The sequence below is a fragment of the Podarcis muralis genome, chromosome 12, assembly GCF_964188315.1.
Source record: "Podarcis muralis chromosome 12, rPodMur119.hap1.1, whole genome shotgun sequence".
Taxonomy (NCBI): domain Eukaryota; kingdom Metazoa; phylum Chordata; class Lepidosauria; order Squamata; family Lacertidae; genus Podarcis; species Podarcis muralis.
The window spans coordinates 30,057,683-30,073,502 of NC_135666.1; the positions used below are offsets into that span (position 1 = coordinate 30,057,683).

The window sequence follows — 15,820 nt, forward strand, 5'->3', positions numbered from 1 at the left end:
TGTAGATGGTCCCAGGCACAATCACAGGCATCTCTAGGTAGCGTTGGAAGCAGCTGAGAGCCAGTGAGGTATAGCGGATAGAGTGTCAGACTAAGACCTGAAAGACCAGGGTTCAAATCCCCACCAGACTATGAAGCTCACTGGGTGACCTTGGGCCAGTCACCATCTTCTTTCAGTCTAATGTACTTCACAGGGTTCTTGTGAGGATTAAATGAGGAGGAGAATTATGTATATCACCTTGAGTTCCTTGGAGAAAAAGGTGGAATATACGGTACATGCAGTAATGAATACATAGTATACAGCCTCTCTTTCTTTATTATTTTCCTCAATCTCTACCTTCCTGTATGCTAATTTCCTAAATTATCCTCCAATTACCTGGCAGTCCTACTGAGGATATTGTCATTCTTGCTCTGAGAAAAGGCCATGAGCTGTGCTCCCTCACATTCCCCTTCCATTATACCACTGTAGGGGGCACAAATAAGATTTCGCAGGTCGAAAGCTGAAAAGCGGGTCTTTATGCTGAGGAATGGTTTGTCAAGGGTGAGTACACTGCAAACCGAACTTGGACCTTTTGTTTTAGACAAACGGCTGACAAACAAAATGGTGTTACCTTTTTCCCAGATGCTCCTGATAGACCTGGCTTCCCACTTTCTCCTGGAAATCCTGCTCTTCCTGGTTCTCCCTTTGGAAGGAGGTTAAAAAAACAAACAAGTTGGAACACACCATTGGATCAGTTGGGGAGGGATGCTTTATCCTTTTTATTCTACAATGTGGCCTAGTGGGCTCAGCATAGGTTGTTTGAATATCTATTCCTTATTTTAACTTCCCTTGATAATGTCAACAATCGGTGAGGCACTGATGCTTTATGGACCACTACTTCTGTGCATTTTGTCAAAAATACCACTGCTATTAATAGTCGAGCTATTAGCAATTGGTGCAACTGGAATATATCTGGTACCTATACCAGAGTTCCAAAAGTATCACAAGAAGCAGCCATCAGTGTTACAAAGCTGAACTATCAGGGAGTGAGGCACACCTCTGAAAGGAAGCTCTGGAACTCCATTTCCTTTAAAAAGGCAGTTTCAAAACATTTAGATACAAGTGTTCAAAACAGGCTCACTTTAGGTCCAGGCTGTCCAATTCCTGTTGGTCCAACTTCTCCTTTTGGTCCAGATGCACCTTCTTGTCCCTTAGAACAACAAAAATATTTATATTGAGCATACTAAGTAATGTTTTCTCCTAATTTCCTGTTAATGTAGGGGGTGTGTGTGTGTGTGTGTGTGTGTGTACTCATTCAACAGCCCTTCCTTCAACAGGTTCTCAAAGCACCTAACAAAAAGTTAAACTTACAATTAAACAAACAAAAGCATGATGAAAGCAGTCAACAGAATTAAAAACCCCAAGGAAGAGACTGAAGGTAAAATGGTGCCAAGCTTCTCTGGGGAGAGCATTCCACAGCCTTGGTGCTACCACTGAGTAGGCCCTTTCAGCTATGCCCATCCACTGAAGGGGGTCAACTGAAGAACAGCCTTTGTTGAAGATCTTAAAAGTGCAGGCACACAACTGAGTTCAGATAGCATGAGCACACAACACTGGTCCTTTTTCACCTTCACTGACTTCCCATACATTTCCATATCCCTATCAAAGTGCTGGTTTTGGCCTGCACCCTTTTGAATCCAAATACCTGAAGGCAGTGGTTCCCAGAAACTGAACTAATTATGGCAGAGACAGGTCATAACAGAAACCACTGCCTTAATGCATCCCTAGCTGTAGCGATCGTTCCATTTCTAAAACACGGCATTGTGCGCTTTGAGGCAAGAACACTCCTCCAATACAACAGAGGAGAAGCTTTAAGTGCTGGTCAGAACGTGGTCATGCACATGTCTTTGAGATCACCCACTGATATTGTGGATGTTTCCCACAAAGATCAAGGATGGAATGTGGCTCAAAAGAGAGAGAACTGTGTTTTCTTTCCATTGCTCCCATCAAATAACATCCTTCAAGAAATGTTTTATCTTTGACCAGGAAGTTGGTCTGATGAGTATCTGTGCACACACTTCCCAGCTCTTGATTTTCAGTCAGTCATGGAAATGCAGATGTAGTGGCAGATCACTGAAATTGTAATTTTCTACTAGTAGGGTTGCCATATGTCCTCTTTTTCCAGGACACATTCTCTTTTTCATGGGTAGAGTTGTCATCCATAGTTAAAAGTAGATGTCAGCAAATGTGTCCTCTTTTCAGCTCTTCAGAATATGGCAACCCGGAAGCTAATCCATTATGATGGTTTAGGTGGATAAGAATGGGCTTATCAAAACAGATGGTTTAAAACCTATACTTTACTAAGATTTATGTCAAGTCCTTGTAAGGGCCAAATAAAAACAATGCGACAGCCACATGTATGGTATCATTGTGTAGCAATGGACAAATCTGAAACTGAATCTGATTCCCCCCCCCCCCCATCGTACAACACATTTATTCCAAGTTCAATATATACCTTTGGTCCAGGCAGACCGATGCCTCGTGACCCTTTCACCCCAGGCACACCTTTGGGACCTTGAATGCCCTAAAGAGATAAAAGTATGAAGTTAATCAGAACTGCCCTTCCTTAGACACTAGAGATCCTAAAAATAAAGCCAAGGGGAGTGACCTTACAAGCTTTAGTCACAAGGAAAGGTAGGTCACAAAAGCATACTGTGATTTTGTATGCACACCAACAGGCATGCAGGGTAAATTGTAAGTTCAACACAACCTAAGACTTTCCTTATTTCCCCACCCCCATTAAAAATTCTATTAAATTCTAGCCTTTCTTTTATCTCATATTTTGTATTATAAACCTGGAAGAACAGGGTGACAGTTGTTGTTGTTGCTGCTGCTGTTGTTGTTAAGGCTAAGTGTTCTACATGAGCTGTTCACACATGACTTGTATGCTAAAAGCATAATCCAAACATGGAAGTGAATCAGGACTGGGCAATGACTTCCAAGGGGTTCAATAAATCTGTCCTGGCTATGGTTGCATAATGCCCTCGTCTTCAAAAGGAATCACATATCCACAATTCCTTCTCAGATTTGTTCATAAGTTAACCAAATACCTAGTCAAAAATAGGTAGTCTCCTGAGGTACATTTACCTGCTTTCCTTGGATGCCAGTTCCAGGTGGTCCCATTATGCCCTGTGGTCCATCCATCCCTCGTTCACCCTGCATGAAAATATGGTCTCTCCTATAAGTTATTGCTTTAGTCAAGGCATTCTTCATCATCTTCATCACCATACTATTTTTAAGTTTATAATGCATTTCCCACATTCTTGCACATTGACTCACAAGCTATTCAAGAGGAACATCTCCCGCGGGGAAAGATCATGGGACAGAGAACATTTGGGGAAATAATGAGACCTCGTCAGGACGAAATGATATGAAAAAATGTGGTCATGACATCATGGGGCGCATTTGGATGTCACAATAAATCATGTTGGGAACAAACATAACTTCCCACCAGTCTCAGGCACTTACACCTCCTCGCTTATTCCACTAGCATGCCTACAAGTTCAGGAACTTTTGCTTCCACGTAGCTTGTCGCATCAACCAAATCTGACAAACCATGGTAAATATCAACTATCAAGCCAACTCCAAATTGTGATTTAGGAAGCCACCTGACTTCAAACAAACCACAGTGATTAAACACATGCAGTTCACATGCAATGCTATACTGTGGCTAATCAAAATCATCAGTGAAAGCTTTCAGCTTCCTCCCCACAGCCATGCCAGAAAAGAAGCTGAGAGGGGGACTGTGCAAGTCTGGAGGCTACGGGGAAGCTAGGCTCATTTCCATCACAACAAACCACAGTCTACCATTATACCTGAACACAGACATTATGTAGGCTCTCTAACAATCTAGGCAACTATTCATTACACCTTTCCTGCATTCTTTACAATGACTTTCTTCTTTGTCCTTCAGACTCCTAGGGCACCATCTTCAGATAAGCTTTCATTCTACTGGTTCAGCACTGCAGCAGACAATTTATACCCTCTGTTCCACACATCGTACCTTATCTCCTTTGATGGAGGGCCCTGGTGCTCCAACAGGTCCTGCTGGCCCTTCAGAACCTTTGTCACCCTGAAAAGACATGACGTTAGCATTGAATTAAGCTTCTTCTTCTTTTACACTCCTTCAGGACTGCCGCAAATGCATACATGTAAATCGGATTAGAATCAGATATGGCCAGTCATCAACTACTTCACAGCAAGGTTCAGTTCTTTAACCCCTAGATTAGTTATATACAGGCAACAACCAATTTATGCATATCCTCTCCAGTAGCTAAATGTCCGCTAGTAGCGAAATAAAACAGGCATAGCAATATTGAAGTAGTAGGACACATACAGCAATATTAACGTGGGATGAGCATTTAGTTTCAGTCTAGACACTGTAAAAGTTGCAGGCAACTTTTCAGTTAGAGTACGTGGAATGCAATATTTGCATACTGGAGGGGAAAATATTGTAGAAAAACAAATGAGTTCTCTCAAGCCACAGGAGGTTGTGGCTCTTCTGGTACATATCTGCTAGGACAGGATATATGTGGGAAGAGGACATTAAAAACTGCTTTTATTTCCACAGTTAATCACTTTTGTATTTTTAAACTTGTATGTTAATGAGTAGGTTGTTTAATTTTCCAGAAACTGCTAATGGTCCATGAAGATGCAAGTCTCCACAGAGATTTAGTCTAGCATTCTTTGATGTTAGACTTTCCCACAGCCCTGTCTTTAGCATATGCGCCGCTGGGGTGCAAAGATCCACCCAGTGCCCCCAAATTTAGTTTAGCCCCCATATTATTTTTTATTATGCTTATGTCAGACACCACGCTTATGCCTTATCTCTTGATGTGAATGACAAGCGCCATTGTTGAGTCTGACAAGTGCCGCCATTGTGAATGGCAAGCGCGCCATGTCTTTGGTAAATGAGCGCACAAAGTCGAAAGTCCTTTAGTGAAACAGTAGGTATACATTTTGGTAATAACTAGGTATATATGTATTTTGTCTTTCTAGCTAGATCAAAATTATTTATTATTTCATAACAGGTAGAAGCTTAGGTGGCTTCAGCGTTGGGTGCCTGGCGCCCCCCCAGAATTTGGCGCCCAGGTGCCCCACACCCCTTGTACCCCTAGGTAAAGATGGCCCTGCTTTCCCAACATACAACTGCAAATGGAGTCGTCTTTGAGGGTGAAGAATGAGTGGCATGAAGATGCTGAGAAACCAAGTCCACTTTGAGAGTAGGAGGACAGCTGGGGCTGCTAAGGACAGCTGGGTTCCTGCTGGTCTCATTGAAGTTACAAAAGGAAGCCACTTCAGACAGGAAATCACAACCTAAACGCTACACCCAGAGAGCTCATGATGCCATAACAAGGTCCCAGAGACATTGTGGGGGCATTAAAACAATGGATGCCAGCCACAGCCACCCAGGCTCCAAAGGAGTGCTGAGAGGACCACTGACCTCAGATGGCTGCAGATGGATTCTGGATTGGCTGGAGACTCAGCTGTGGGCCCTCCTAAGGATTTGGGCTGTTGGCCATGTTACCAACCCACAAAATTTGATCCATATACCCAGTGCCATTTTTCTAGAAAAAGAGGTGCCAGAACTCACCACGAACACCTCCCTGTTCTCTTAGAATGGCAATGGCACACACCTGAAAGGTGCCGGAACCAAGTTCCAGCGAGTTCCAACTGAACAAAAGCTCTGCATATACCACAGACACACAAATCCTTTTGTGTAATAAATCAAAGAGCATTTGATTTATTGGTTTGCTTCTGACATTTTTATCCCACTTTGCTACAGAAAAAATAGAACTAAGCCTTTGTTGTAGGCATTTCCTCGACTGCAGGAATATTATTGAGCTAGGTCAAACAATTCCCCTTTCTGAATAAACTTGGAGCAGGGACTGGTGCTTTGGGATGCAGGCCTAATACAGAGATCCATTTAATTAATGGTTCATAACAATCACTAGGCTGTTAATACTAATTGGCCTGAGGGAGGAGAATGCTAACTGCCTGCGAAGGAGTCACGCAGGCCTGGTGTTTGGTAGCATAAATCTAGGGAATAGGAATCACCACAGACCCAACAAGGCAGCAGCAGGAGGAGGAGGAGTTTGGATTTGATATCCCGCCTTTCACTCCCTTTAAGGAGTCTCAAAGCGGCTAACATTCTCCTTTCCCTTCCTCCCCCACAACAAACACTCTGTGAGGTGAGTGGGGCTGAGAGACTTCAAAGAAGTGTGACTGGCCCAAGGTCACTCAGCAGCTGCATGTGGAGGAGCGGAGACGCGAACCCGGTTCCCCAGATTACGAGACTACCGCTCTTAACCACTACACCACACTGGCTCTCAACAGAAGAAACTGAAGGATTGGGGAAAGAACATTTGTCACCAGTGTTTACCCCCATCACCTCCAATAGCTACCACCACTGAGTGCTTTGAGAGGCAGGAACTGTCAACAACATCTGGCTGATGTGGTCTACAAGACCCAAGGAAAGCCCTCTTTAAGGAAGGATTAAGAGAAAACAGTAGTGATTTTTTTAGAATTTAGTTATTTTAGGATGTTTAAACTGTTGTCAGATTTTCGCTATGAAGGTTGTTTGTTAACAACACAGAGTTGACCAGAGATATTGATGACTACTGAGGCATTCTCACACGTATTCCTGAATAGAAAAGATAAATTTCACTCCCAACCTCCTTAAATGGTAACTCTGGGACAAAGTGAAGAAATACTAACATATTTTAGACAAAGGAAGGGAAAGTTGTGACACGAAGATATAGAAGAACCAAACGCACGCCTAGTAATTCACTCAAAGAAGTGGAGGGGGAGGTAATAAATTGAGTGAACTGGAAATCCTCAAATTTTTTGACTGAAACCTTTACCTTCTGTCCTGGAACTCCTTCTCCTGGTGGTCCCCTTTCGCCTTGCACGCCCTCAGGACCACGTGGACCCTGGAGTTGAATGGACAAATGGTGTTTAGAGGTCTCTGAACTACACCTGGATCCCACAGTGCATGAAAGAACTTCCCTCCAGTTTCTTCAATGTTACAAAATGCATCACAGGGATATGAGGTGTGAACTGTATTTCCACATCGGGGCTTAACTGGATGCTATTAGCAAATCACATTTGGCTTTTTAACAACTAAGCAGGGATGGGCTCATCTGTCAGTTTCAGTTTCTTTCAGTTTCTCGTTTACCCAACCTTAAATTCGGTTCACATTTCCACATCAGTTCGTGGATTTTACTTTAAGTAGTCCTCATGTAGCCCCCAACATTTTAGCATACTCCTAACATACATGCTTTTCTATGTCATTTTTGCCTAACATACACTTTTCTGCAACCCAGTTCCCTCTAATATAATGCATTTTTGCATGTGGCTTTGACCAACTGCCAACCTAGCAGTTCGAAAGCACATCAAAGTGCAAGTAGATAAATAAGTAAAGCTTTGGCGGGAAGATAAACAACGTTTCTGTGCGCTGCTCTGGTTTCGCCAGAAGTGGCTTAGTCATGCTGGCTACATGACCCGGAGAAACTGTCTCCGGACAAACGCCAGCTCCCTTGGCCAGTAAAGCGAGATGAGTGCCACAACCCCAGAGTCATTTGCGACTGGACTTAACTGTCAGGGGTCCTTTACCTTTACCACCAATATATGCATTTATATGCACACTTCACCCTAGGCATTTTTGTATACATTCCTTGGCTGGGGAGCTGCCCTGTAAAATTTGGAGAGGTGCAAACTGTGAAGGAGGGCTGCGTTTCAGTTCGTGTATTGTTTTGACAAGTAATAATAATAATAATAATAATAATAATAATAATACCCTGCCCATCTGACTGGGCAGCCGCAAATTAGGTAGGTTCATCTTCCAATGTGAACAGAATTGACTTTCTTCCCCAGCCCAACACCATGTGAAGTTCGGTCTCCATGCTTAAGAGACTAGAGGAAGCTACTCTGCAAAACTTCATATATGCACTAAATCCCCTGCATGCATGCCAGGGACTTGGGTTGGGATCAAGAATGTACACTCCATTAAAGCTGCTAAAGCTATAGTTAATATTTCAAGTATACAGCCATCAGAAGACGAGGTGGGGGAAATAAGGCCCCTTAACAAAAGAAACAACCTTGAGCCAACCCCTTGCCATTTTCTGCTAGCAACAAAACAGCAATGAATACAGCAAGAATACAAGGGGTGAAAAAATGAATAAATGTTCTATAATCAGGGATGCTTTGGGCAAATTATATGATCCTAAGGAAAACACATTGCCTCTGTTGAAATGCATGGGACAGTCTTGCAGGCGGTAGAATTCCACATCAGAGCTCCAGTGGCCATGTCAAATGGGTGGATTTAATATACCAAACTAGAAAGTTCTGCACAAGTCCCCTTGAAATGACTCCATTCAATTGAATGGGACTTATACAGGAGAGGTGCCCAGTGCATTGTGCCACTTGTTTCCAGCTAAAATGCAGAAATTCTTTAACAGTATGTTATTTTTAATTCTCAGTCTCATTTTGATCCCTTGCACAACTTTCTTTTGCAAGAAGAAGAAAACCTATGGTTTACTTTTGTTTTTGTTCATTACTCTTTGTAATGAATCAATACACATTGCCACTGCATTTTAATCAGCTGCACCCAAAAATTCCAACAGCGTAGAAAAAAATTCTGAAAAACTTGACCGTTTTACTTACTGTTAAGCCTGGCTCGCCAATCCCAATAGGTCCTGGAAGCCCGATTCTTCCTTCCTGACCTCTGTCACCCTTGTAAAATTAAAGGGTAAGAATTTAAAGGAAGGTGTTGCTGTTCTGAATGCAACACAGTCCAATAACCATTGATGTTTCCATGCGCATATTACCAACGTTGATCTTATACATTACCTTAGGTCCTGGATATCCAATTCCCTGGGCTCCAGCAGGGCCATAAGGACCAGCTGGGCCTGGCTCCCCCTTAAAAGAAGCAGAAATAAACAAATGAGTAGTCTGTAGAGTGGCAAACAATGTAAATAAGTAATTCCATTTAATGAATTCGTGATCCATAGTACCCAGGCTGAGAACCGTGTTGATTTGATCCTTTACAATCCCATTGGACTTTAAGTACAAGGATCGAGCAAAATGGCTTCTAGGAATTGCTGTGCTTCCCCAAGCTCTATTGCTGCCCTGCATTTCAGCTCTGGCTCCTAAGTTATCCTTGTGTGACTCCACTGAACACAGTAAATAGCAGGTGTTCTGACACACTAACATATTCCCATACCAGGAAATAGTCCCTTTATGACTGGGTTGTTTTTAAACATATGTTTCTCTTGTTGTATCTTTCGCTCTTCGTGTGGCAGTGAACGAGCACAGAGAATCTTTTTCAGTGCTTTTACTTTAGCTAGAAGTTAAAATAACAAAGCAAAGAAACTGGATTTCCTGTGGTTTGGGTACAGTTCAGCAGCACTGCACAGATGAGATAATCTGAAGCAATATGGGCTTTCCATCTTCAGACAACATAATTGAATTTAGAAATGGGTGTATGTCAAATTCATGAAAATGCCAGCTTAACTGCAGGAAAGTAAGGACTCAAAGCTTACAAATCCAGTCCCATTTATTTCTGTGTGGAAGATTTAAGCATGTGCTGAATTGTCTTAAGTGAAATCAATGGAATTTAAGGCGCAATCCTTTACACAGTCCCCTGAGAGTAAGTCCCATTGAACCTCATGGATTTTACTTCTAAAGTAACATGTACCTCGAAATGGATTAAATTAGTCCCACTGTGTTCAGCAGAATTTACTCTCTACTCCAAGGCTACAATGCCACATTTGCTTTACTTGGAAGCAGGAATGTAATGAGGCAGCAATTTCTGTCCTATTCTGTGTTTGCTGCAATCAGTACTGTTTCCATTCCGCTACAGCTCGCCTTCCACTAAAACCTACGTTATGTATCTCTCTACGTGCCCTGACCAAAACTAACAGTTGGCTATGGAATTAATCACATCATTAATTTCAAAGCATTTTACTGTCAGAACCAATGCAGAAAACAAAGCAATTGCTTATGCAACGTCTGCAAACTAAAACAATAATAAACAATAAAAGTGAATACTCATATTCATTGGCATAGTTTCCGTTCCTGACCTCTATGAATTGCAGCCATTTCCACTCCCATTTCCAAGGAAGTCTCTGGCATCCCTACTTGGGAGTAAGCCCCACTTAGCTCTTTCCTTACCAGGGCTTCTGTAGTAACAGCAGCATAGGTGGTGGCATGTTAGCATAATAAGGCACCCCCAAAATCCTGAAGCCCTCAGCCAGTGGAATATCAAGTATAGGATTGTACCCTTAAACTATTGACTTTCAAATTAGAAGGCACACCCTTTCCATTGATTTGTTCTTTCTTAGACTAAAATCTCTTAGGAAGAAATGTGAGGGTTTCAGAAGTCTGCTACACACAGATGCTTTGGTGGTGAAAAAGTTAATACTTTTTCGATGTTAATTATCAACGAGAAATCTCTTTTTTCCCAACAGCAGGAAAAGGAAGAAAAGCCAAGAACAACATGAGAGCTAATACATGTCTGCTTTCTAATGATCTTGGCAGAGTTTCTACCGTAAATACTATACAATGACAGGATTCATGCAAGGAAGCCCTATGAGGACATCAGAACCAGCCTTTCTAAAAAAGAAGACATTGTATCTAGATTTTTGTCATTTGGTCAAATATATTCCATTCCAAAAGCATCTGATTTTGTCCCCCCAGGCAAATTAACTCTTAATTGCACAAGGATCTTTAATGTCCAGATGCATCCATAATGATATCAAGATATTAAAAAAAGAAACCCCAGCCTCCCTTTCCAGGTATCTAGGTCAGGCATCTCTGATAGCAAGTATCACCTAGCCAAATGCACATCAAGAGAGGAAGGCTTAAGAAGGTCTTTCTCCTCTCCGCCCCTTAAGAACAATAGGTTTCACCCCAAAAATGGAACCTGCAACAAAATGTACACTCCTGTTTAGAGTTCCAGCCAATCAGACATGCCCTTTTCTAGGAAACTCCATTCCATCTCTCCACTGATTTCTTCCCCGCCCTCTACCAGCAAAGAGTCAGCATGCATTCTGCGGCCACCAGACATGCTCAGTCCTCAGGTGGGTTGCTTCTAGGCTTTTCCCTAAAGACATTTTGTACATTTCAAATATTGGGGTTCATTGAAGCCTACCGATTTCTCTGTCTGGATCTGTTGACTACAGAAAGACCCACACTCAAGAGAATTTGGTTCATTATTAGTACATAGAGTAAGATGGGGTTTAATTTTTAACATCTCTCATTTACTTTTCTTGCACAGGCAGAACCATAACTTTTTTTTTAGCAGCATAACTTTAAAGCATGGCTTACACGCTCGTTTTGGTTTATGAGGATGTCCTCCAAGATCTGTAATATTGATAGTAGGCCTCTTTCAGTGGAAAGATTCGGAAAGCCAACATCTGAAATTTCTCAACCTGACCCAGTGTTTTCACTTTGTGCGGGAACTGGCAGTTTTCTTACAAGGCTGGCTTTCTGCTTTCCAAATATCCCTGCTTCCAAGAGCTTGTACAACAATAAATCATCCAGAATATTTAGCACAATGGAACGTTTCCTAATTTAAAACACTTGTTTGTCCCAGCATTATCCAGAGGTGTATGTACATCCATGCGTGTATGCCTGAGTGGAATGAAAAAGGCTACCCATGAAGATCATGTAATTGTTTGGATTTTCTTCTTCTTGGCTATGTCAGATGCACTTTATTAGTCCCTTTCAAGTAACTCCTGGATTGTTTCCAGATTCTCAGCAGCTGCTAATACAATTAACATATATGCACCCATGACATTTTCTGGCATTAAGCTGAAGCCCTAAGGCTGCAATGCCTTTTGTGGGTGGGGTAGGGTGAAGACTGCGGTTTTTCTTATGTAAGCCATTTAAAAAGAAATATCTCCCATTTTATCTGTGTGAGGGAAGGGGCTACATCTGGCAACTTCTGTGCTTCTTCCCTCCTGTACAGAACAAGAATGCTGAGAATCACAAGGTTTCCTTTGTGCCTCAAGATGGTCAGGTGTCGAGACAAGGACGTGAACCAAACAGGCAAGGTCAAAGCCAGTGCAAGCAGATTAGACTCTGGGGAACCAGAGGACACGGCATAGTCAGGGATGAGTTCAGAGCGGCCACTTTTAACCATAAAAAGGAGTATAGATTTGCATTCTAAAGCTAATGTATATTGACAGACACAAATTTAAAAAGCAATACATATTTATTTACAAAAAGTATTTGTATACCACAATTTCATTTTTTTAAAAAATATCAAAGCAGTTTATAATAATTATGAATGCACCTTAAAAAGGTAAAGGGACCCCTGACCATTAGGTCCAGTCGTGGCAAACTCTGGGGTTGCGGCGCTCATCTCGCTTTATTGGCCGAGGAAGCCAGCATACAGCTTCCAGGTCATGTGGCCAGCATGACTAAGCCGCTTCTGGTGAACCAGAGCAGCGCACGGAAACGCCGTTTACCTTCCCGCCAAAGTGGTACCTATTTATCTACTTGCGCTTTGACATGCTTTCAAACTGCTAGGTGGGCAGGAGCTGGACCGAGCAACGGGAGCTCACCCTGTCACGGGGATTCGAACCGCCGACCTTCTGATTGGCAAGTCCTAGGCTCTGTGGTTTAACCCACAGCACACCTTAAAATCACACAAAAAATCGAAATGACAGATAACCAGCTAACTACTCCAGAAAATATTTGTTTTAGTTGTCTGAGAAAGCCTGGCGGCATAGAAAAGTTTTTAGCAAATGTTTAAAAGTTAGTATAGAAGATGCCCGTTGCATCTATGTTTCAAGTGCACCAGCCCCAGGTCGGCACAGCAGAGAGCTCCAGATTGGGTCCATCACTGACAGGCCCAGCTAATTCTTACCTGTCCCATCCCTCTCCCACCTAACACCATATTTCAGGGGGTTTACTCTGGCTGCTGCAGGTAAAGATGTCACCAGTGGTAGCTTCTGCATCTGCTCACCTGTGCTTCCCCCTCCCCACCTCAAGGCCAAACCTGTAGAGCCAAACAAAGGGACACTTCTGCTATATCTTTATCCCCCACTGCTGCAATGGGTTGGGAGTTAGGCTAGCCCTGCCCAAAAATCCGAATTAATTTCATTGCTTCGCAGGATGTATTTTTAGCACAGAATCGAAATTTCCTAGAATATGACTCAGAGGGAACATCCACGGCTATCAATATTGGCTTGTTTCACGAGAATGGAATTCTCTTTCCCCCTTGACAACCTACAAAACTAAACAGATGCCTTCATCAAGTGCTTAAGGAGACCCACAGAAAATTTTGGCAGTGGCAATCCTAAATGCATGCCACATTTGTGTCCCAGTTGGAAAGCCATCGGTAGCTTCTCCATTAATTTTGTCGGAAACCTCTTCCACGGCAGTTGAATTGCTCCAGTGGTATTGTCCTGAGAACAGACTTATTATTTATACACTTGGGAAAAGTAGCAGTCCACCATATAAATAACTGCAAGACTTTGAATTCATTCATAAGTGTATGGAAACTTTTTTTTCTAAAAGGGGGCACTGAATGATCTTTCTGTAAAGATAACAGACTTTGGAGAGGTTGCTAAGTATCTGTCTGCCATAGTACTCACATGAAAAAGGCACTGACCTTTACAAGCTGAATGGGTATTTATTGAGCTGTAAGCAGCCATTCATTTTACTGGGCAAAACTCTTTCTTGGGCAAGTTCATTTACTAGTTGAAGCTCATTTGTCTGAGAACCAAAGGGTGCAGAGATGCAAATTCCACTTTAAAATCCGCTAATTAAAAAATGGATGGCTTCTGTATCTTTGTATACAGTTTTCAGTCCAGAAGATAAATAATGGAGTTGTTTAATAAAGGAGTTGTAAATAATGACTTGCCAAGGCTTTGCTAAGGATGGAAATGTTTCAGATCCGAATTTACTTTGCAAACAGAGAAAGCAAGAGATCTCTTGGGATTTGTCTGCTAAAATGCATTTATTCATAAAAGCTTTTTTCTATATCTCTATTCAGCCCATGAAACAACAATGTAACGTAAGAGCCGATTATTGGCAATACTACTCTTTTTAATCAAGTGCTTTAAAGATAAAAAATACACTGTTTCAAGGTAGTGCTTCCACAACAAGGGAGTTATCTCTATATTATTGTTGTTGATGGAGAACACTGACCAATTCTTAAATGGAATTAAGCAGGAAGCAAGTGACATTACAGCTTTTTACATGGTGAAGTCAACACAAGTTAACTTTTCCAGTGATTGGAGATTATTCTGAATGCTCCAGCATGTGTAAAGATCACAACAAACCATGTGCTTAAAAAATGTAGTGAATGTAATCAGTGCCCGATTTACGTATAAGCTAAACAAGCTATAGCTTAGGGCCCCACTCTCTTGGGGCACCCAAAAAAAATTAAAGGGGGGGGGGGGAAACTGGGTGCACATTTCCAAAATATGAGATAAAAAACAAATAAAATAAAACCTACATACAGCAACAGTGTAAGTAAGTAATGGGCCCCGCCTGCTAGCCTGCTCCCTAAAATATCACTGGTTTGCTCATTTCTATATACAGGGTACCATATAGCATATATGCAACACAAAAAAACAGCGACAATTTGTTGTTGACAAAGGACAGCTGGACATATAAAGGGCTCCATTACCTTCAGTAGCTTAGGGCCTCGTCAAACCTAAATCCGGCCCTGAATGTAATCAGAACATCTTTGATAAATCCCAAAATTTTAGATAAACCTACCCCCCCCCAAAAAAAAACCCAACTGCTTAAAAATGTATATAAAACCTACACAGAGAAACTGGCCCTGAGTTACAGTTATTCACATTTGGTACATGCATTCAATTGATCTCACTTCTCTGTGATACAATATCCCAGAATTGCCTTTTTTGATCACCACTTTGTTCTCCAAGGGTGGCTTCTAAATAAATTATTAGGGAGAGATTCAAAAATTCTAAACACACCTTTAAATCACATGGTTGGGATTCTTGGGATTCTTTCAACCAACTGCAGCTGTGGCATCCCCCGACTTGGATCATGATCACAGCACAGGGAGGGGTTTATTCACCTGTCCCAATAACAGCTTTATTTGAAATACAGTTAGCAGTTTCAGAGGGGAAAAATTTGTTGGGGCTGTGGCAGGGAGAGAAAATTACTCCCTGGCCCTAATGCCTGGTTCTAAGGCAGCTCAAGCCTTGTCCTTGGAGGCTCTTTGCAAAATATGCATGGTAACTGCATTCACACAATTAACATCATGTCTAACTTGCCCTGTATGTACAAAAGGCAAATAAATGTGTCAGAACCAAGAAATAAGTTTTAAAAAACGCAAAAAAACCAGTTAATCTCCACTTCTCATTAAGGTAGCTAGTACTACTAGCACAATAGAGCATGTTGGATTTTTCAACTTTCAGATTCCAAAAACGAGCAATGCTGAAAAGCTGTATCATGACTTGGGCATTCAAAAGATATTTTGGTTAAATTGAGTTTTGCTTGGTGTATAACTATATAAAGATAAATGCTTTTTATATTTTTTTAATGCAACTTCCAATGATTTTAAACTTGTCCTATTTAATAAAAAGGTGAAAAAAATGAAACAAGGTGATGTTGCATGCTTAGTAGGATATGTTTTATGCAGAGAAACCTAAAAATTTATTGCATTACCTGACATTTTCAGAAAATTTAAATTCTTTGGTTTTTCCAAGACCAAATTTATGTGCTTTTGAATCAAATGTAGAATTGCCAAGCAAAAAGTTGTCCAGTCACAAAAATAATAGCAGGTTTGAATTCA

At 41.6% G+C, this 15,820-nt stretch overlaps 1 protein-coding gene across 3 annotated transcripts in view; it reads right to left on the reverse strand.

Annotated features, from left to right (window-relative positions):
• COL28A1 (collagen type XXVIII alpha 1 chain) overlaps positions 1-15,820 on the reverse strand; it is a 67,302-nt gene that overhangs the window by 25,847 nt on the left and 25,635 nt on the right. For all 3 annotated transcript variants that reach the window (XM_077936970.1, XM_077936969.1, XM_077936971.1), the window contains exons 12-19: positions 8,890-8,958; positions 8,704-8,772; positions 6,903-6,971; positions 4,043-4,111; positions 3,127-3,195; positions 2,495-2,563; positions 1,121-1,189; positions 611-682 (exon numbers count right to left, since the gene is read on the reverse strand). In XM_077936970.1, coding sequence (XP_077793096.1) covers positions 611-682; positions 1,121-1,189; positions 2,495-2,563; positions 3,127-3,195; positions 4,043-4,111; positions 6,903-6,971; positions 8,704-8,772; positions 8,890-8,958 — 555 coding nt within the window. The remainder of the gene's footprint in view (positions 1-610; positions 683-1,120; positions 1,190-2,494; positions 2,564-3,126; positions 3,196-4,042; positions 4,112-6,902; positions 6,972-8,703; positions 8,773-8,889; positions 8,959-15,820) is intronic.